At 41.1% G+C, this 22034-nt stretch overlaps 1 protein-coding gene across 1 annotated transcript in view; it reads right to left on the bottom strand.

Moving 5' to 3' along the window:
• The window catches only part of LOC125462471 (actin-related protein 2/3 complex subunit 1B-A-like), a 34809-nt gene extending 13051 nt beyond the window's left edge, over positions 1-21758 (bottom strand). The window contains exons 1-5 of the mRNA XM_048552528.2: positions 21548-21758; positions 18045-18124; positions 6061-6165; positions 3022-3244; positions 1446-1553 (exon numbers count right to left, since the gene is read on the bottom strand). Of these exons, the coding sequence (XP_048408485.1) occupies positions 1446-1553; positions 3022-3244; positions 6061-6165; positions 18045-18108 (500 nt within the window). The 5' untranslated portion in view covers positions 18109-18124; positions 21548-21758. The remainder of the gene's footprint in view (positions 1-1445; positions 1554-3021; positions 3245-6060; positions 6166-18044; positions 18125-21547) is intronic.
• Between the last annotated feature and the right edge of the window lie 276 nt (positions 21759-22034).

Below are 22034 nucleotides of genomic sequence, written 5' to 3'. Positions count from 1 at the left end.
ACTCTTGCATCATTCGCACTCTGGTTCAGGTTTACGCATTTGCATTTCAGGAAAGCTTCACTGCTATTGTTGTTACCTCCCTGAATTCATGGCATCTGATCTGGGAGGCAAAGGTGAGGGCCTTTTTTGTGGAGCTTCACACATCCAAGATTGATCCTGACATTCAGTAATGGGCTTCAAACCAGGAGCAGGGAGCAGAGGCTGATTTTCTTCACCCCTGCTCCAAACAACAGAAACCTATTTTGGCAGCTTTAAAGGTGCCTCAGATGAAATCATTGGCGCAATGTCGGGGTCAATGTGATATTGCACATAATGTAAAATAATTCTCCTGAGAGTGGAGATGTAGTTTTATATGCACACGCTCATTACTTCACATACTGTAAACTATTTTTAAATTTGTTCACTATGTAATGTTGGAATCACTGGCAAGGCCAGCATTTGTTGCTGATCCCTATACTTTTCTTGAACTGAATGGCTTGCTGGGCTATTTCCGAGGGCAGTTAAGAGTCAACCACGTTGGCCAAACTGTGTTAAGGACAAAATGTGGAGATAGATGAACACAGCAGGCCAAACAGCATCTTAGGAGCACAAGAGCTGACATTTCGGGCCTAGACCCTTTTTCTGATGAAGGGTCTAGGCCTGAAACGTCAGCTTTTGTGCTCCTAAGATGCTGCTTGGCCTGCTGTGTTTGTTCAGCTTCACACTGTTATCTCGGATTCTCCAGTCTCTGCAGTTCCCATTATCTCCGTTAAGGACTGTTGATTTCCTTTTGTGTTGGACATAAAGAAATCAACTGGGTTTTCACAAAAATTGAAAACAACTCCACGGTCACAGTGATTAGTCTGGACCTCTGGATCATTAATCCAGTGACATGACTACCTTTCCTGAAAAATCCTGAATGAGGGGGAATCAGAAGGGAAGTTTAAAAAAAGTTAATAGACAGGCAATGGTAAGAACTGGTGATCAAGAACAATGTCAATTCCTATGTTTTGTTTACTCGTTATTATCCGATGCGTAAAAGCAATTTGCTTCTCCTTTTTAATTTCCTGGCTTTCTACAATTTACAACCGTATTATTCCCTTAACATAAGCATGCCCAAGTTCTCACCCGAGTTACATTTCCTAATTGCTTCATGTCCCAACAACCACATATGTCACATTTCTAGTATAATATAAACTGTATACTCCATTGTAGAATACACACAAGAGATGTAGAGATATTTAAGTATAACACATGCAGTATTATGCAAAGGGTGGATGGTGCTGTTGTGCTAAATAGTCACTGGATTAATAATGCACAGACCTGGACCATTACTCTGGAGAAGTAAATTCCTAAGAATCAGTGAATTTCAATTATAAAATCAAACAAGTTGTGCAGACTGAAAGTTGATTTTTCAAACCTTGCCAAGTACATTTCAAATAATGAAAGCATCAGGTCTTCATTACCTGCATTTGAAGTCAGAGGATCCAGCAGCCAATAGAACGTTATTGGAATGCCAATCCAGACTCAGTACAGTGGAACGAATGGGTTTCTTGATATGTTTGCAAACCCACCTGCAAAACGTAAGTGTCCAAGTTTAAATCCTAATGTGATGTGGAAAACAGAATCCAGGTTTTCTTTAAGTCTGTTCCATTCATTCTTTCCTGGTATACACATTCTCCTTAATCCAGGGTTCTGTCTAATACTGCACGATTTCTGTAAGTGTTTTCTTCTGTCCTGGCCAACATTTGTTGGTGCTAGGATAGGGAGCATTTCCCTTATCAGACACTAAGTACCAAAGTCTGTATTATTTTAGTGATCAATCCTAAGAACTGTGGACGCTGGAGATCTGAAACATACAAAAATAGAAACTGCTGCAGAAACCCAGCAGTCTGGCAGCAGCTGTGAAGAGGGTCACTGGATGTGAAACGTTAAACTCTCTCCACAGCTGTTGCCAGACCTGCTGGGTTTCTCCAGCAATTCCTGTTTTTGTGTGTGTCAGGCTTGAACACGGCATCGTTGGTTCTGCGACTTCAAGGTGGGCTAGTTCCAAACTCAAAAGTGTCCTTTCTTCTGAAACAATGTGTTGTTTGATATTTTCCCTCATTTTCCCCAAGAGGAATTTTTGGAGCTACTCCAAGCTTGTGTTAATTAAAACCAAAGACTTTGCCCCCAGAAATTCAGTTCAGCCTTGTCAAAATCCTCTCCTGCAGGACCATTGGGGATGGGAGATTTTGATTTAGGCTGCAATGTAACACCACAAGAACCAAATGCTACCCCAGCTCTCCCAGATGCAAATGTGCCCATTATTTCCCCTCAAAAGAATCTCCAATCTCCATGCCAGAGAAATGAACAGACTGTACTGAGAGGGCAACAGCAGCCATTGGCTTTTTGGTATTCTTGTCTTTATTGGTCAGTTCATTGAATTGGAAGGTCACATTGTGACTGTACAGGACATTGTTTAGGCCATTTTTGGAGCACTGCGTTCAATTCTGGTGTGCTTGGTATAGGATGGATGTTGTGAAACTTGAAAAAGGGTTCAGAAAAGATTTACAAGGATGTTGGCAGGGTTGGAGGGTTTGAGCTATAGGGAGAGGCTGAATAGGCTGGGGCTACTGTCCCTGAAGCATTGGAGGTTGAGGGATGACCTTATAGAGGTTTATAAAATCATGAAGGGCATGGACTTTTCTCCAGGGTAGGTGAGTCCAGAACTAGAGGAAATAAGTTGAAGGAGAGAGGGGAAAGATTCAAAAAGGAAGGTAGTGCATGTATGGAATGAATTGCCAGAGGAAGTGATGGAGGCTGGTACAATCACAATATCTAAAAAGGCATCTGGATAGATACATGATGAGGAAGGCTTTAGAGGGACAGGGGCCAAATGCTGGCAAATGGGACTATATTTAAGATATCTGGTCAGCATGGACAAATTGAGCCAAAGGGTCCCGTGCTGAACAACTCCATGACCTATCAGCGTTGCTGGTTTCTTGACTATTGTGTACCTGCTTTTACTTTTATTTCATATTCTAGTCACTGCAAACTCACCAATCATTGTCCTGCTCAAAATAGCAGACAGAAATCACTCGTGACCCGCTGCCCACTGCAAACTTGTTCTCCTTTGGTGACCACTTCACACATCGTGCAGCACGGTTGATTCTTAAAATGACAAGAGTAGGCTTCCAAACATTTCCCTTCAGGGTCCAGACATAGGCATTACGGTCAGTGCCACAGGTCACGATTCGATTGCTCTCTGGAGCCCAGCCAATCCCTAATTCAAGAATAACATATTGATTTGGATTGATCATATGGTACAAAGAAAGATCAGATCCTCAAGAACATCTAAAAGTTCTTAATATACCTGCACCACAAGAAAAGTCATCAACAGAGACTAAAGCTGACCAAAGGCAGGGGTGATTAGTGACTAGAAATGTAAAGAGAATAACTAAACTCTAATGAAGAATTAGACAAACCTGTTTTTGAGAGTGACCAATCTCTTTGTCTTCACATACCTGTAGAAATGCTTAGTGTCGATCTTTATGTTCCATGCAAGCTTACTTTCATACTGTAATTCCCTCTTTAAATCAATCCCTTGGTCTTTTTGCTGAATTCTAAACTGCTCCCAATCGTCAAACATATTTTTGTCTTGGCCAATCTATAGGCTTCTTCCTGGGATCTGATACTGTCTCTAATTTCCATTGTAAACCATGGCGTTTTACCCATTTTAATTTTGTGCCAGATAGGAATAAACAGTTGGTGCAGTTCCCCCAATATGTTTGAATGTTTGCCATCACCGAATCCTTTTACGTAACTCTCCCTAAACTATCAAGGGCAACTCACGTCTCATCTTCAGAGTTTATTTTATTAAGATTTAGCACCCTAGTCTCCAAAAATCAACTATTTCACTCTTCACATTGATAAAAAATATTCTATGTTATGGTTGCTTATCCCCAAGGGGTCTTACACAGCTAGATTGATAATGATTCCCTTCTCATTACACAATATGCAGTCTAAGATGGCCTGCTCTCTAGTTAGTTCCTCCACATATTGGTCAAGAAAACTCATCCTACGTACACTCTAGGAATTCCTTCTCTATGGCATTGTGGCTAATTCGATTTGCTCAACGTGCAGATTAATATCATCCATAATCACTATTATTCCCTTATCTCTAAATTTCCCGTTTAATGCTATTCCCAACATCACCAGTTTGGGGGGTCTACATAACACCCACTAATGTTTTTTTCCCCCTTGGTGTTTCTCAACTCTACCCATATAAGACTCCACGTTGTCAGAGCTAATATCCATTCGCACTATTGTGTTAATTTACTCTTTAACCAGCAATGCCACTCCACCACCTTTTCCTTTTTGTCTGTTCTTCCTAAATACAGACTACCCTGAGACATTCAGTTCCCATCCCTGGTCACCCTGCAGACATGTCACTGTAATTGCAATTATATCATTTACATCCATCTGCGCAATTAGTTAGTCCACTTTATTGCAAGTGCTCCACACGTTAAGGCACAAAGCCTTCCAGCTCATCTTTTTAATGTTGTTTGTCTCGCTCTTATTTTCCTCAATAGCCCTGTTTGAAATTTGTCCTTGGTTTCTCAGCTTATCACTTCTCTATCTTTTGGTTTTTGTCCTTGTTCCCTCCTCCTGACTCCTTACATTGGTTTCCCCCACCCCCCCCGCCACCCCAACATATTAGTTTAAACTCTCCAAAAACTCTAGCAAACACTCCCCCAGGACATCAGTCCCAGTCCTGTCCAAGTGTAACCCGTCCAATTTGTACATGTCCCACCTGACCCAGAATCAGTCCCAATGCCCTATCTGCATATGAAACCCTCTGCTTAACACCATTTTTCAGCCATATATTTATTTAACGTATACAGTCATTTCTCCTCTGACCAGCACGTAGCACCGGTAGTAATCCTGAGATCACTACCTTGAGATCTGATTTCTTAACTTTCTTCCTAGCTCCCTGTATATTAATTTTAGGACTTCAGGCTTTTTTAAAAAAAAAAGGGATGTGTCATTTGTACTGACATATACAATGACCACTGGCTGTTCACCCTCCCCCTCCAGAATGTCCTGTACTTACTCTAAGACATCCTTGACCCTAGCACCTGGGAGGCAACATACCATCCTGGAGTCTTGTTTGCGGCCACAGAAATACCTGTTTATTCCCCTTACAGCTGAAGCCCCTATAACTATTGCCCTGGCACACTTTCTACTCCTCCCTTCCGCAGGAGAATCAATTGTGACGCAACAAGTTTGGCTGCTGCTGCTTCCTCCCGGAGGTTATTCTCCACAACAGTATCCAAAATGGTATATTTGTTTTGCAGGGGAATGGTCACAGGAGATTCCTGCCTATCTCTCTTGTTTAGTCTGGTGGTCATCCATTCGCTTCCTGTCTGCAGAGCCTGAACCACTGCTATCCGTGCTGTCCACGGGAACCTGAAATAGTTCGGATGTATGATCATACTAGAACATACCATGCTTATGATACATTGAACTATACTGTGCACCTTATACTGGCATAACCTTCCTAAAATATATTCAAATATCTCCACCATATATGTTCTATATTGGTGTAAAGGTGTAAATTTGTAAATTACATAGAATCATTGCAGACTGAATGTATAAGTTACTGAAGGAAATTGTCACAATTGGAACTTGGAGTAGGTGTAACTGTTGGACAGAGTCCTCTATGGACACTAAGTCATTAAATAAAAAATGTTTTTATTTGTATTAGTTTCTCCTAATATTCCAAAATTACAACAATACCTAAAATTCAAAGTATTTTGGCTTTGAAGAACCTCAAGGCACCATGTGATTGTGTGAGGCCCTATATAAACACAACATTCTTCCTTACTTGCAAAATCATTACAATCATTTATCTGGAAAATATTTTGAATAATTTCAGCTTCATGAAATCCAAAGTCTAGAAGATTAGTTGGCCTGTGATGAGGTTTCATCAGGGATAAGACACTAAGCTGTAAGTCTGCCCTGATACCAGGAGCTGGTACGGTCACAGACGTCTTGCACAACTTGACATACAACAGAATGGCGTACAGTGGGTCTCACCTGTCACATGTCCACTGTGCTCCTTCAGCTCGTGAATCCTGTTCCACTTGGACCCTTCTTTCTTGTAAATGTGAACCTCGTGGTTGTTGGGACAAATAGCAATTTCTGAGGAAGCAATTCAAAAATGTAAACCATGTGGCAAAGTCAAAAATAAACAGTTCAGAAACCATTTTCAAATAAATGTGAAAAACAGGAAGTTAAAGGTGAGAAGAAAATTGCTTTTGCATTAAGTGAAATTTAGCAACAATAGGCAAAGGAATTACTGTCTCGAGTTCAGGAATGACATTAAATGCCTGGTGATGTGTTTCAAGGACATCAGAAGCTATTTGCTTCCTTAATCCAGGGCTTTCCAAACTGAGGGTCAGGATCCAAATGGGATCACCAACTCCAAGGCACCAATGACCCAGCAACGAGAAAGCTCTGAGTTACATCAGTCTTACTCCTGCTCCAGGCAGGCTACCTAGATTCTCACATCAACCTTCCATCCTTGAAATGGGATCACAGGTTTGGGAAGCACTGGCTTCATGTACCATAATGGAGCTAGCTTATTGAATGTCATTTTTAATAACAATGGGAATGAGGAATGGAAGGTGCTAGAAAGGCTGGTATGGCCAAAGGTTTCAGACCTTACTTTATTGATTTTACTGCATATGTCCACGCTGTGACTGTGAATAAACTGAACAATGAATGGCTTTTTAAAAAAATCTCAAGTACACTGTACAGCATTCAAGGGAGTGTGTGACAGTAAATTCTCTCCATTGATCAGCGGAGCACCTGGAGGTTTCATTGTGTGACCTCCCAACTCCAACTGCTTCATCTGCAATGTTTCACAGTTAACAAGTAAAACTGAAGACCCTCACAGCTCACCAACAACGTCTATCCAGGAAGCTTTTAAATCCCATCCGTACTCTAACATTTTAACAATTTTCTGGGCTTAACTTACAAATACCTAATACAGTGCACACGTGCAAGGAAAATCTATTTACTTCCTATAAAAATCTTGGATAATAACAGCTGGTTAGCAGGATATTTTGCAGATGAACAACTGAAATCTTAGGACTCAGAGGAAAAGGTTACATGTAACAACAAATGGTCATTTTCTGACATTACATGAACAGCTAAACAAACTACATGTTTCAAAGGTCGACTGTTTGTTCAACATTATTAATGGATAGCTAACTACTGAGGAAATCAAGCATTCTGTCACTTTTGGCTAAAAGAGGGATTCCATTAGTTAAGGGACGTGGATTTTTTGTGCTTCATTTCCTGTTGTTCAATCCACTGTGCCCAGCCCACACAGATAAGATTTCACATTCACCATTAAACAGAAAACATCATGAACAAGCACAAAAACTGCTGTTGTCTAATATTTTAAAACAACATGTCATGCAATTTAGGGGTAGTTATTCCACTGCACAGTGGTGATTTTTGGAGTTCTAGCACATATAACATTGGCAACAACTGGAGAGTATAATTTCACATGAAAGTTAGCCTGTGGTTAGCATCCATTGCCAAGGCTACTGAAGGAGCTCGGGGTACAGCAGGTGCTCAATAACGCAAGCCTGGCCTTTTGGTCAATAGCATCAGAATCATTTTGCACGCTTCATAAGTCATCCTGAAACTGCAAATAAAACCAGTGACTGTAAAGAGGTGTTGTCCCTATGCGGAGGAGGCAAGGTGCAAGTTTGAATCCTACACCAGCCTTCTCAAAAAGTTACTGCCCTCTGAAATGGCCCAGGAAGCCAATTCGTTCAAGGGCAATTAGGGATTGGCATCAAATGCTGGCCTTGCCAGCTACAGCCACTTCATCAAATAATGATTTTAAGAAAAGATTCCGTGCTCATTTTACATGACATTGCTCTAGTCCCTATCGCTTGAGGTACTGATTACAGAATTTATGGTTTTGCCTCATCTTACCCAAGAGACAATCTCCTGATCCTCCTCCCTACCAGGTTTCACCAATTATTCTGCTCCTTTTCACTGGAGCTCCTTACTCAGATCCCCACCTTGCTGCTTCTTCGTTTTGAAAAACCATCTAGAACACATTTTCTTTTTTTAAAAAAAACCTTCAAATTCTCCATTCCTCTGATCTCCTTTCTGTCTTGCTGCACTATTGCTCTAATATGACTTCCTCCGAGTCAAACTGCCCAATAAATGGAAGTTGTTTCTTCTTAGTTTGAATCTCACTGTTAGTACACTTACTGGAATGTTGAAGTTGCAGCCATAAAACACTGCACATTGTACAAACTTGCTCAGACAAGAAATCAGCATTTGTAACATGCATTCCCCAACATCTGTGAATGTTAACTTGGCCAGGGGCCAAGATGAAAGAATTGGAGTCAAAATACAGTAGTAATGAGCCAAGTCATGTCCTGAACCAACATTTCTCATTTATGAAATGTCTGAAGGGTATCTCCACCTTCAGTCCTAGTTTCCAGTTTACGTGGGAAACATACAAGGCCTCAGAGGCAAGGCAGTGAAGTGTGAACCAAAAACTGGCCAATTGAGGCAAGAAGAAAGCCATGAATTCTCAGCCTCGAACGAAGGGGATCTTAACGAGACAGACAAGAGAGAGCAAAATAGATACAGCCAATTAAGAATACGGTCCTGGTTTCAATCCTATCACTAACTGGACAGAAGGGCATCAAACTGAAACTTCATTATGCAATCTGAATCAGGTAAAAAGTTGACCCGTTTACTTGTCCGATTTCTGTTGTCAGTAGTCAGCTTGGACTTACGACCTGAATACTTCTGGTGGTTTGCAGTTGTTGACCAGGCCTGGAATATTTTTGCCCCCTGCAGGGTTTCAGCACAAGTTAAGAGGTACAGATACTTGACAATTTAACACCAATCTTGCACCTTTTAATAACTGGTCAGTGTATCACGCTGAGTCAGTCATTGTACAATAGAGCAGTAGAAAACTATAAAAAGTGAACAATGAGTTAGCTATAGGAAACAAAACTGGAAGTTATTATTTCCAAATAAGGGCAAGTAACCTCAGCACCGAAACAGGAACTTGATTTTGACAAAAGATGAAAGCAATGCGTGAGACTGTTTAGAGAAGTTTTATCACAAAGAAACGGAAGGTGGGTGGGACTGTATTTGAATGTCAGAATGCAGATTGCTTGTGGTTATGGACCAGAACAGTTGCCAATGCGAATCTCAAAGCAGTGTGTTGGCAGAAATCATATTAACTTCAGGTGACCTGCTATTTATGCTGGCAACTTAATACTGACTCACGTATTCAAATAAACTGCCTCAGGGATTTTTTTTTTCCATTGCTGTTAATGCAGAGAAAACATGTTTTCAACTCAGAAGTTATTAAATATTTAGAATAAAGTGTTAGGCAGGGTAGCAGAGATTAGAATTTTCTATGTACAAGGAGAGTCCTGATGAGTAACACAGAAATTAGGAGTAAATGATTTTGAGCCTGTTGACCCTCTATCTCAAAACCATATTCCTACTTTCTCCCCATACCCCTGGATCGTTTAAAATCTAGAAATTTTTCTCTCTCTTTCTCGAATCGAATTCAGTGACTTGGTGCTCTTGGCCTTCTCCGGTCAAGAGTTTCACAGGTTCACTATCCTTTGTGTGAAGAAATGTTTATTCATCTCAGTCTTAAATGATTTACCTCATCCCCTGAGGCTGTAAACCCCGGTTCTAGACTCCTGAGCCAGGGAAAGCATCCTCTCTGCATCCAGTCTGTCCAGCCCCCTTAGAATGTTATAGATTCCAATCAGATTGGTTCTCATCCATCTAAATTTAGAGTGAATGCAGGCTCAGTTAAAGTAATCTCCCAAAACAGGACAGACTGTAATTCCTTTACCAACTTTGCAAACGCCCACTGCATTGCTTCTGTGGCAAATATGTCCTTTCTTAGAAAGGGAGGCCAAACCTGCACACAGTTCTCTAGGTGTGGTCTCACCAGGAACTAGTATAACTGCATTAAAACATCTCTACTTCTGAATTCAAACACTCTTGCAAAGGCCAAAATACTATTTGTCTCACCTGGATCCTGAGCCACGCAGATGGCCAATGGTAACTTTCCTACTGGAAGCCAAGAGACAGGTCACCAGGCTCAATGTTCAATTTCTGACAAAGGGCTAGCATTACACAAGGCCACCTCAGTGTGTGGGTAGCTCTGAGTGTCAATAATGGCTCTGATAGGCATCATCGCTGAAGCTGTACAAAGCGCAGGGGGACATCTCCATTCCAGACGACCTTGGGAGGAACTTTAAAAAACAACATTTGCTCCTGTACTGGGGCCACTTAGGCAGGTACTGCTGATCTGATATAAAAGCTCTCCAGCAGTGACATCTGTCGTTCTATGAAACCCCCTCAGTGGCCCATGACATCACTGGGTGCAATAGTTTATCCAAGCACTGGAGTTACTCTATTTTGCCAGCAGCCTGGGAAAATGGCTGGTAACTTCCCTTTAATTATTCAGGGAGGCTGTAGATCCCATTGAGCAACTAAGTTGCTACCATGATTATTAACGAGTCTGTAGAGCGGGCTCGAACCCATATATCTCAGGCTTCGAGACAAGAGCACTACCAATTGAGCTTAACGTTAGTTATCACTTTACTGCACTGGTAATAAAACCAACTTCAATATTTAGCACTGGCTGTTTCACTTCAAGTGTCTAAGAAGATTCTGTACCAACTAATTCAGAAAGAAAAAAATCAGCTAAAACAGCACTAAAAAGAAAACATTTTTCTAGAAACCCCCGGAGCAGACTTTTTCAAAATAATTCAATTTAATATTCATCCGCCTACTGAGATTTTGACCATGGGAAATTCATGCAATCCCTATTTAAACAAAACCTTTCTATGAAGAACATTCATAGATGCATTAATCACTGCACTACCTTTCTGCAAACACCTTTTGTGCCTTGTGTACCTAATCAGTTACCAGGCTCGAGATATTCAAAGGCCCATTACGGAATTATGGCTGCAGATTTTAACCAGAGTTTTAGATTTCTGACCCTCCTGGGAAAGAAGATACTATGAAATAATGACAAGTTACTAAAATATTGTATTGGTTCAAATCGTTGAGGGATTTATCTAGCAAATCAGTCAGGAAAATAATAAATAAGATTTTTTTGATATTCAGTTGGCAAAGGCAAGCAGTAGTTGAGGAAGGCAGGAGATTTAGCCAACACCACTGAGCCAAGGTTAATTAACACTCGTGTGCATCGGTAATCAAACTGACACCAATATTCAGCAGTGACTTCTCCACATCCTAAATATCGTTACTGCGTTTCTACTTGTGGAGGCTTGCTGTGTGCCCCAGATTATAACATCAACTGAACTTCCAAAATATGCTCCATTGGCTGCTAAGCCTCTTGGAGACATTCTGAAATGGAGAAAGATACTACATAAATACCACTGCTTTCCTTTTTAAATTAACCAGCATTCACCAGAGTTCGCAGAGCCTCAAGCTGTACTCCTGCCCATTTTAACAGGAGCAGCTGTAATTCCTGCTCCCGATTGCCCTCCACCAATACCTGCCTGGATCTGGCTGCAGTTTCTTTCCTCTACCTGTCCCTCACTGCCTTGATTTACATTTCCCTGAGGTACTAGAGCATTCCTTGTGCGCTTTGGGCAGAGGATAACAACATCACGTACAGTGCCCGTTGCGTAGCAGATCATTTATCAGCATGGTATCGCAATGGCCAAGCCATGGGATGTGAGGACTTGACTGGTCGCAGAGATAGCTGTCATGGAGAACTCTAATGGTGTTTGGGGGTGTGCTGCGTATGTACACGTGCATGCACAAAGGCTAGGATTCAGACATACCTACATAGAGTCATACAGCATGAAAATGGACCACTTGGTCCAACTAGTCCATGTCCACCATGTTGCCAAACCAGACTAGTCCCATTTGCCCGCGTATAGCCTATATCCCTCCAAACCGTTCCTATTTATGTACTTATCCAAAGGCTCAAACATTGTAACCGTATCTTCATCCACACTTGCTCTGGCACTTCACTGCACACACTAACCAGCCTCTGTCTGAAAAAGTTGCACCTCATTTCAATTATAAATCTTACTCCTTTCGCCTTAAAAATATGCTCCCACCCTAGGAAAAATACCTTTGCTTAACTACGCCCCTCACAATTTTATAAACTTTGATAAAGTCAGCCCTGGACCTCCGATGTTCCAGTGAAAGAAGTCCCAGCCTATCAATCCTAAGTTAAACCCTCCATTTCTACCATCATCCTGGTAAATCTTTCTGAACCCACTGCAATAGTATTCTTCCTATAACAAGGCTACCGTATCTGTACACAGTACTCCAGAAGGCCTCACCAACATCCTGTACTATGACAACATGACGTCCCAACTCCTATACTGAAAGGTCTGAGCAATGAAGGCAAGCGCGCAGAAGATCATCAGGCTAGAAGAGAGCACAGTACAATTTGAAATCAGAGTAGAAAACTGGTGGGAAAAGAAACTTGCTGCTGTCTCAACTTCACACCAAGCCCTTTCTGTTCTAGGCAAAGTTTTAACAAGAACAAAAAGAATTCTGTAGCCTCAGCAAAGCAGACTGTGCACAAAGCTAGCTGGAGCTGGGAGTTTGGTGTAGCTTCCTCTACTATGGCCAGGCAGGCCAGAAGCTCTGGCCATGCTCCTCGATGTCATCATTCTGTGGTTTTTTCAGAATCAAAAAAAAAAATTCCCCAACATCCTTTGAATGGTTGTAACCCTACAGGAAATGAACAACTTGCTGTTTGCAGCAAATGAAGCAATTTTTAAACTGTAGGCACACTTGTAATGTACAAAACAGCAGTTAAACTCGATCAAAGTTCCACAAGCAGCAAAACACCAGCAATTTGTGTTTTGATAACATCTTCATTGCAATGAAACATACCCAGGAGCTTCACAGTTTAGGAGGAGAAGACATTATGCTACTTAAGGAGGTATTAGATTAGTTGAACAAAAGCTCGGTCAATATGTAGTCTTTGAAGAGTGTTCTCGAGGAGGAAGGCAAAATACAGAACCAGAAAGATGGGGAGACAGCTGTCTGGAGCTTTGGGTTCACACCCCCACCCCCAGGCCTGCTGACCAATAGTGGAGGAATTAAAATTGGAATGCAGAAGGAGCCAGAATTAGAGGACAGCCAATGAGATAAACATCTAGGTAATGTTAGTTGAGACCTCCATCATCTCAAGACGACTGAATTCGGGTTTCTGATATCTGATCAAGGGAAGAGATAGAGCCTTACTTTAGCACCTCATCCAAAGCTTAGCAGCTTTAACTATGCTACTCCTCTAAGTTGGCACCTGCATGCAGTTCAATGTCTAATCTTTTAATTTTATTTATTTTCCTAATTTATACTATGAAGAACTGTCATGTAGAACTTCTGGCTTTTTTTCTTTATTTCTCTATTTTTGTACCTAATCTATTTCAGTACCCAAGATTTGTAACTCGGTACTTGGTACCCACGATGGCACCTCCTGTGGCGACATAGTACATTCTTCACCATACTCCTATACTATTGTACTTGAGTACACATGACAATAAAATCTAACTCTAATTCTGAATGTTATTCTTAGGCTTCTGAAGTGGGAGTTGAACCCAGAACTTTTTGACTCAGAGCCCACAGTGGCACTAGTTGATAACTTCTGGAGGGGGGTATAATATATTCTGTGCATTTAGTGAAGTTCACATTTAGTACAGTGACATAGAAAGAAGAAAACACGCAACAATTATAGATTTCTCTATTTAAAATGCAGACGGCCTTCCAGCAATCAGGCTGAGCTTATCTTCTGACCATTACTGGCTCAAATGGACTGTTGATAATGAGCAGACAGTTGATTCCTCAATTTCCTGGCCAGAGCCGAACAACGATTTGCATTTGTATCACAACGATATAAATTGATGAGCTCAAGTTTACGGAGGGAAGGAGAAGCTGTTACGGAGACTGCAAGCACTCAGAACATCAGGTGTTAGTTGTGAGGGCGACAGCCAGCAACTTAGTAACAAGTGACATTACATACTATCTACAATCTTTGCAGTACAATATTCAGCTACCATTTCGAGAAAGAACAGGGAAGCTCCACTAACAAATCCTACAAAGGAGTTGCTCTGTAAGATTCATTTGCGCAGTTCAAATTGCCCACTCATCAGGCTGGGCATCTATACATTTTGATCATCTCTAAGTGTTAAAAGGAGGCACATAGATCTTACAGGCATTATATAAAATATTGTTCTTGAATCTATGCTTGCAGCCAGGAACTTGGAACTGCAAATAGTACTGTGGTCTTCTCACCATTCACCTTATTGATTGGTAAAGCTTGTCAAAATGTCTTATTTGTGTGGCAAGCCTCATTAAATGATTCCCTCAGCACTAACCCTTCATCACATTGCCTCAATAGAAAAAGAATGAGCAAAAGCCAGGGATTTCTTCACTTAGAATGATCAAACATTGATGGGAATCCTGAATCTCACTGTGTGCTTCCTCATGTCTCCATGCTGAATTGTTTCAGTCACGGACTGACAGCTTGTATCGACTGCAAGTGGTGAAGCAAATTATTTTTAAAAAATGTTAAGAGTGTCACTAGATCAACACAGGTCATCAAGGGAGCTCAGATATCAGCAGTGACTCTTTATAGATTTTAAGTTGTAAGCAACAACTTCATAATATTCGATCTTGTCGTCTTCCCTCCACTTACTCTAAATCTAATGAATATCATTTGAAAAATATCTAATAGGGTGCATCCTCCCAGGTTATTGACATCAAGTTGCGGTCGTGACATGATCATTCAAACATGTTGAAATATTTGTGTGAAATTCTGTTGCCTGCAGTTCTGACAGGATGGAAGTGTTGAGCACACAGCCTAGGCTGCCATTTCCAGCCCTGAACAGTCAGAGGCATTGCCTTTAGCAGATGTTAAATAAAGCCCTGTTTACCCTTTCAGATGGCCCACACTGATTTTTCCAAATGAGGCACTGGCCGATATTTATCCCTGAAACAATGTCACTAAAACAGACAATATGCTCATTAGTTAATTGCTGTTTTGAGAGACCCAGCTGTGTGCAAATTCACTGCTGCGCCTCCTACATTACAAGAAATACAATTCCAAATCTACCTCCTGGCTACAAAGTCCTTTGGAATGCTCCGAGCTCATGAAATGAACCACACACAAAATTGTTCTTCAACAGAATTTCACAATGTGCTAACATCTTTACACGCTACGATAGTCCAGTGTGACTTCACCTTACCTCACAGAACTACTTGCGGGTCAATCTTGACATATTAATTGATAATTATTTCATTTAGAGTTCCATAGGGACAACACAACGAAAACAAAACGCACGTATTTCTGACAGGAGAAAAGAAAGCCTACAAATTTGTCAGTTTCACTGGGCTACTGAAGAAAGATGGGTGGAAACTTGGTAAAATGGACATGCAATCTCTGGTAGCAGTGTGCGTGCAATTGGCTGCTACAGCAGCATTGGCACATAAAATAAAACTGCCACACCTCCAAGGTTGTCCCAGAGACTTCTGGATTTGAAGATCAATCTGCAGAGCTATTGTGTGACCACAAGGGCAATCATTATGGCATTAAGAAATGTGTTATTTTTAATGCAACTGAACATTTAAACTTGAATCAGAGATAAGAATGTTACAAGTGAGGAAAGGGAATTGCTGCACTGGACATTTTTTTATGGCAGTTGAGGAATGGGATGTCAATCAAACCTAGAAGAACACACCTAACCACAGTTAGCAACCCTAACACCAGCAGGTTGTGCGAGAGGACTAACAAGAACAAAATAAAGTGGGCGAAGAAAAGGGACAAACCCAAACTAAATCAGCTCCATCTGAACATCCCTGAAGAGCCTTCTACTGAGTTACTTTTTGTGAACCAGCACCACATGACCACACAGGCCTGGGCTGGAATAAATGCTTCTGTAATTGAACAATACTTCAACATACCAGTGCAACTCAACAAGCCCGCATCAAGCTGAACAACAGTCTGCTTCCCGACAAGTTCCAACATTGCTGAAGGAAAATATGCTTCAAATTTTGTTGGAAATAATTGAATGCACAGAATTAAACTAAAAGGAAGAGTACTTAACAGAGGCGTTTAGTGATTTCTTCACAAATGTCTCTTTAAAAATTGTTTTGAGGTGATTCTATCTTGGTTAAGAATACACCTTTGTAACAAAGTGAGCTTTCTTTCTATGAAAATGTTCCCTGTGAAAGTTTAAGATGGAATCTTTCATATCCTCAACAGTAGAATTGTTATGGATTCAAGTCAGACTGTCTTCATCACAGCCCAACAGAAATACCATGGTTCACTATGCTCTCAACGAGATGGGATTTTGTCAAAGCACGGCAGTGTTACGTATTCTGAAAGCTAAAGTTAATAGGCCTGAGCAACTACCGAAATAAGTCACACTGGTCTAACAGAAAGAACAGTATGAGGGTGCTAACCGAACAAGGCTGAAAAACTCTGATTAGCACTGACTGCCAAAACGATCCCTGATCTGTCTGCATGTGACTGAATGCAGCTCTGTAATCTTACTCTGGTGTTCTGTCCATCTGGATTTTACTTTGTTGCACAGATCGTTTCTATGCATTTAAGTAAAATGCATAGATTCCTCAGTGTGTGAACTGCATTAATTTCCTCCGTAAGGTTTTTTTCGTTCATTGTCAAATAGTCTCCAGTAATTGACCAAGGCAGCATTTTGAAAATATTGCAAACTAGTATGTGGCTCACTATCTTCAGGGGGCTCGAACTGAGTAGTCAATTACAAATCGCACATGGGCATCTTTGATTAGTTATTACTGTTCTCAGTTACAGTATAGTGTATAGTACATATCCAACGACAGCACTAAGTTTCAAGTGCAGTGATCAAACATCCTATAATGAATATGCTCAGACTGAGAACCTTATACTGATTTTACAAAGGAAACTGATCTAGAGACAAGGGCATTTTATTGCATGTCAGTACTACCTAAAGTAGGAAATTTCAGACATAAGTTTAAGGTCTTGTGCTAGATAGTACTATTGAATGTTCACATCGGGATCTGAATGTCTTGTATTTAAGTCCGTGCCTACACTGTCCGACCCTAAGCAACAATGTGACTCCTGAATTTAACCACAACGCATTTTTGTTATTCGAATTAGAAACCTCTGTATCGTGTACTTGAACATTTTTAACCTTTGTAAAGACAAACATGGAAGTACCTGGCCAGAGCAAACCAGATATGAAATTGTTGAGCTGTTTTATTTCACATGTGAAACTATGGCATGACAGTTACAATCAGTCTCCCTAACACAAAATGGGTGTGGCTTGCTTATCAAGCGATGAGGCAACATACATTCCATAGAATCCTTAGGTGGACACAGGCCATTTGGCCCAACAAACACACACTGACCCTCTGAACAGCATCCCATCCAGACTCATCCCCCTACCCTATCTCCATAACCCTGCATTTTCCATGGCTAATGCACCTAACCTTCCTGAACATTATGGGCAATATTAGCACAGCCAATCCACCTAACGTGCACATCTTTGCGACTGTGGGAGGAAACCAGAGCACCTGACCGAAACCCACATAGACATGGGGAAAACGTGCAAACTCCACACACAGTCGCCCGAGGATAGAATCAAACCTGGGCCTCCAGCGCTGTGAGGCAGCGATGCTAACCACAGAGCTACTGTGCTGCCCTTGTAGAAGTCTGGGGGAAGCAACAATTTAAGTTTAACTCATTGGCATTTGAACCATTGGCTCAGGAGTTCTTTTACGGTATTTGGTAAAACGCAAAGCATTTAACTGACTCTTTTTCTTGCTCCTTTCTTTGGAACTCCAAAAGCAACATTAGGCATGAGGCAATTGAGTTCTGCAGATATGCAATGATGTAAAAACATTGAGGTCATTTAGCATTTGAAATAAAGACACTTGGTTACAAGTACTTTATTTCCGGTGAGCCAGAAGGGTTTACACTGCATTTACTTGTAACAAATACTCACGGGTCCTGTCTTTATTCCAGGCATGACAGCTGATTGGCTCAAGCAGGAAGCTGTGGTAAGACATTGCTGTTTGTCTGGAACTAAAGCAGATGGAGAGAATTAGTGGTGACTGGAGCCACACATTGATATAGAGACAGAAGAACCAGTGGTTTCATGATGTTCTAACAACTGTGGCATGCATTAATGGGCTTTTCTTAGCTTTAAATAAAATATTTATATCCAGCTTACAAGATAGAACAGGGGTCATCCATTTGCTACACTCCCAAAGCTACTTCCTGATATTTTTCAGAAACTTCTGGTCACAATTGTGGAATTTTTTTTGATTAAGATTTGCTGCTGATTGTCATATTTCTTATTTGCCATTCAGAAGTCATGACAGATACCCAATTGCTCACGAGAAACCTTCCATCCACAGTGCCGATGGGCATGTTTGCAAATCATGGCTGTAGCAACAGGGTGTGTATATGCACAGACGGGTTTGATCTTGTGATCTGACACCTGAACAACTATCTTTAACTTTTATACAGCAGCTAAGCTACAGTCAGACTGTACCTGTCATAATGACAACATCCTCTGTATACTCAGCTATGTCTTATATGCATCTCACTAGGAACAGGGAGTAAACCTGAAAAATTAATTTTGCTTTAAAAACTACATGCATATTTTCAATGCCAATCATTAATATTTTTGCAATAAAAATAAATCGTGTTGAATATTAACATTTAATCTCAAGTTTTAAATACAAGCTGAAGATTGCCATTTTGAACATTATGCCCATGAAGGCCTTTCAAAGGTCTAATTGGTCCCACCCCCTACTCTTGCCCACAGCCCTGCAAATTATGTTTTGAATTCTATGTTTCTGACCATTCCTTTTCCTTCCCAAGACTGTGACAAGTCCAAAATATGCCACGTGATGGTGGCTGAACAGGATGGATGCTGACTGGAGGAATCCAGACCTGTTGGGGACTGTGTTGAAATTAAGGAGTTTCCCATTTCAGATGGAAACACAGGAATCTCTCCACTCAATGTTGCTAGTCTTTGGAATTCTCTGGGGTAAGGTTTATTAAATGTATTCAAGACTGAGTTAGACAGTTCAGATTGACTAGCAGTTAAGGGCTATGGGGGCAGGCAGTGCAATTGAGATAAGCTCAAAATCTGATCAGCCATGATCCCGCCAGAAGGCAGAACAAACGTTTACTTCTGGTCATATATGCCATTCTTCATTTCAAAGCCCCACCTGAAAACATCATCACAGCTTAGTTTAAGCTATTTCATGTTCAACAACAATAGCCAGTCATTTCTGAACAGCAGTGAGAATATTGACTGATTTTTCCCACCCAACTCAACAGCATTGCTACCAACTATAACACTGAGGTCAGTGAGCTTAGCCTCAGGAATAATTGCAGCTTGAAAAACTTTGTTACCCATGCAATGTGCCAGCCCTAAATTCTCTAATTTAAAATGATCTCAATTACAATCTTTATTCTACCAGGAATCATTCTAAAGTCTAGAATAGGTTGACACGACAGTTGAGGTGAGCCAGGATATCAAAATAAAACTAAAATATCTAGCAAAGCAGAAGCATGTCATTATTACCAATCTTCAAAACAGACTGTAGACCATCTATTTAATATAACCAAATTCTCCACCTTTCTCATTAGCAATAAAGTGAACATGATACAGACTCTACACATTGAACTATATCAAAACAACTCAAACACTGCATCCAATGCTTCATTCTATTAGCTTAGAACTTCAAATGGAGATACAAGCTATTTCTATGGCTTTAACACAGCAGTATTCAGGTAATTAGCAGGCGGCTTGGGTTTAAATTTCAGTTTTTAGGCCTAAACTACTCCGACAGCGTTTTCCAAGTCTGTTACCTCTTGTCAAGCGCTGTAAATGCATAGGTACATTAATATCTTCAAATTTCCCTCCAAATCACCCACCATTTTAAATCTGAACACAGTAATGCCATTCTTTCGTTGCTGCTGATCCAAACTCATTACTTTAAACCTAACAGCACCTTGCCAGTATCTTGTTGGCTGTTCAAGGCTGCAGCTCACCGCTACCTTCTCAATAGCATCAGCAACAGACAAATGAATGCCAGTCTTTCCAGTGACACCTACATCTCAATTAGAGACACATCAGTTTAGGGGAGACGGAGATGTTCCAAAGGCCTCTACATTTTTGGACAAGACTTGGATTGGGAACAAAGGAAGAACATGGAGTGTGCTGGTCTTTTATTGAGGTCTTTACAGCCTAATAAAAAGGTGAACAAGGTTGCAGTCTCAAACACAGCTGAAAAGAACTGGAGGTTAAACTGCCCTGTAATTTTTCAGGAGGGAGGGAATAAAATGCAGAAAGAGATTGTGTTGAATTGTTTAAATATATTTTTTAAAATGATAGATATCAACGTTCCTAAAGTAATTCCCGTCAGAATTAAGTGAATAAAACATCAGTCACCACCTTACTCTCGCCCAAGTCAAGATGCTTTACATCCACCCAAGGGAACAGACAGAGGCATTAGTTTAACATCTCATTCAAGATGGCATCCCTGGCAAATCAGCACTCCATCAGAGCCAGTCTCCCTTTATCATGCTCAAATCTGTCAGCAGAATGTAGAACTTCCTGACTCAGAGGGGGCTGTGTTATAGACCGAGTGTTAAGTAATGCTGTAGCATATATTTAAAAAGCTGAACAGAAACATGGCTAAGGAACAGACAATGTCTTTTCACTGACTAATGGTTTCCACTGTTCCAACCCACTGCTGACCACAGCAGCCATATCTATAACATCCTGTTGCAGTGCATCACTCCTGCTCCTCCGAGCACTCCACGCTTACACCACATTTTCCAGAGAAATACAATCCAGGTTCACAGTGCTGGTTACGAATTCTTTCCTAATGCTCCATGCCAGAGCAAACAGGGGCTGAGCATCGAAATTTCATTTTCACTTCCCAAAAATAAAATGACTGCAAGCTTAAAAATTGCAATGTGAAAGTGCCCAATCGAGCATCGCTCAGATCACACAACCTGACAGGTGGAGCTGATAATTCATTTAGCCCACAAGGAGTTAAGTCGACATATTTGAGTGGTTGTGAACAATTTTTAAAAATCCAACTCGTGGATGTTTCTCCCATGGATTCGAAGTTCCAGTTTCGCCGCATCTTTAGCTTCTACGGGACACTGTCCGGGTGAGGCTGGAAATACTCAAACTCCCGTCTCCCATTTGATCAGTTTCTCCACTACTAACCGTCCTGAAAGTTCCTGCTAACTGGTTCATAACATACCGTTTCCCAGACACAAAATGGTCAAGATTGTTACTTACTCTGCGACAATGTGGAGCAATTTCTTGGAACGAATATGGCATTTAACTACAAACAGTCATTACACATTCCTGCCCCAAAGTCAATACTGAAAGGCTTCAGTGAAAGAAGCCCTTACGCAAACAAACTGACAGCCCGCGCTCTAAAAAGGAGACAACCAAAACAGTGAACTTACCTGCACAAGAAAACACAATGAAGCAGTTAAGAAGAAATGTAAATCTCCTTGCTTTTATATTTAAAAAAATTCAAAGTTGCCTCAGTTCATGGACTCTGTTCCGTCAACATGAACGGCAGTGCAGTAGCTCCAGCAAAGGGCTGAGAGACTGCTGCACTGAGAAGCTGCCTCTACTTCCCCTTCCTTTCAGAGAGATCCGACCACTTCCTGATGTGGGCGGCTGGTTCTTCCACCAGCTGCCTTTACATGAGTGCTTAAGTGCAGCAGGGCTGTGCAAGTCTCCTCCCTCCCTACTTGCTTACTTGGTTCCTACGATTCTAATAGGCACTCCGCACACAAACCACTCAGCCCTGTGCCGTATTTACGCTCTGTGGGTCATAATGGAATTGCTACATAGAGCTAAAATGGACACAGTACAGTTATACGATTCTCATTGTATTCAGCGAGTACCAGTCAATCTTAAAAGCTATTTTACCTCGTGCATTTC

The sequence above is a fragment of the Stegostoma tigrinum genome, chromosome 23, assembly GCF_030684315.1.
Source record: "Stegostoma tigrinum isolate sSteTig4 chromosome 23, sSteTig4.hap1, whole genome shotgun sequence".
In the NCBI taxonomy this organism is placed as follows: domain Eukaryota; kingdom Metazoa; phylum Chordata; class Chondrichthyes; order Orectolobiformes; family Stegostomatidae; genus Stegostoma; species Stegostoma tigrinum.
This window is presented reverse-complemented; position numbering and strand designations above follow the sequence as displayed.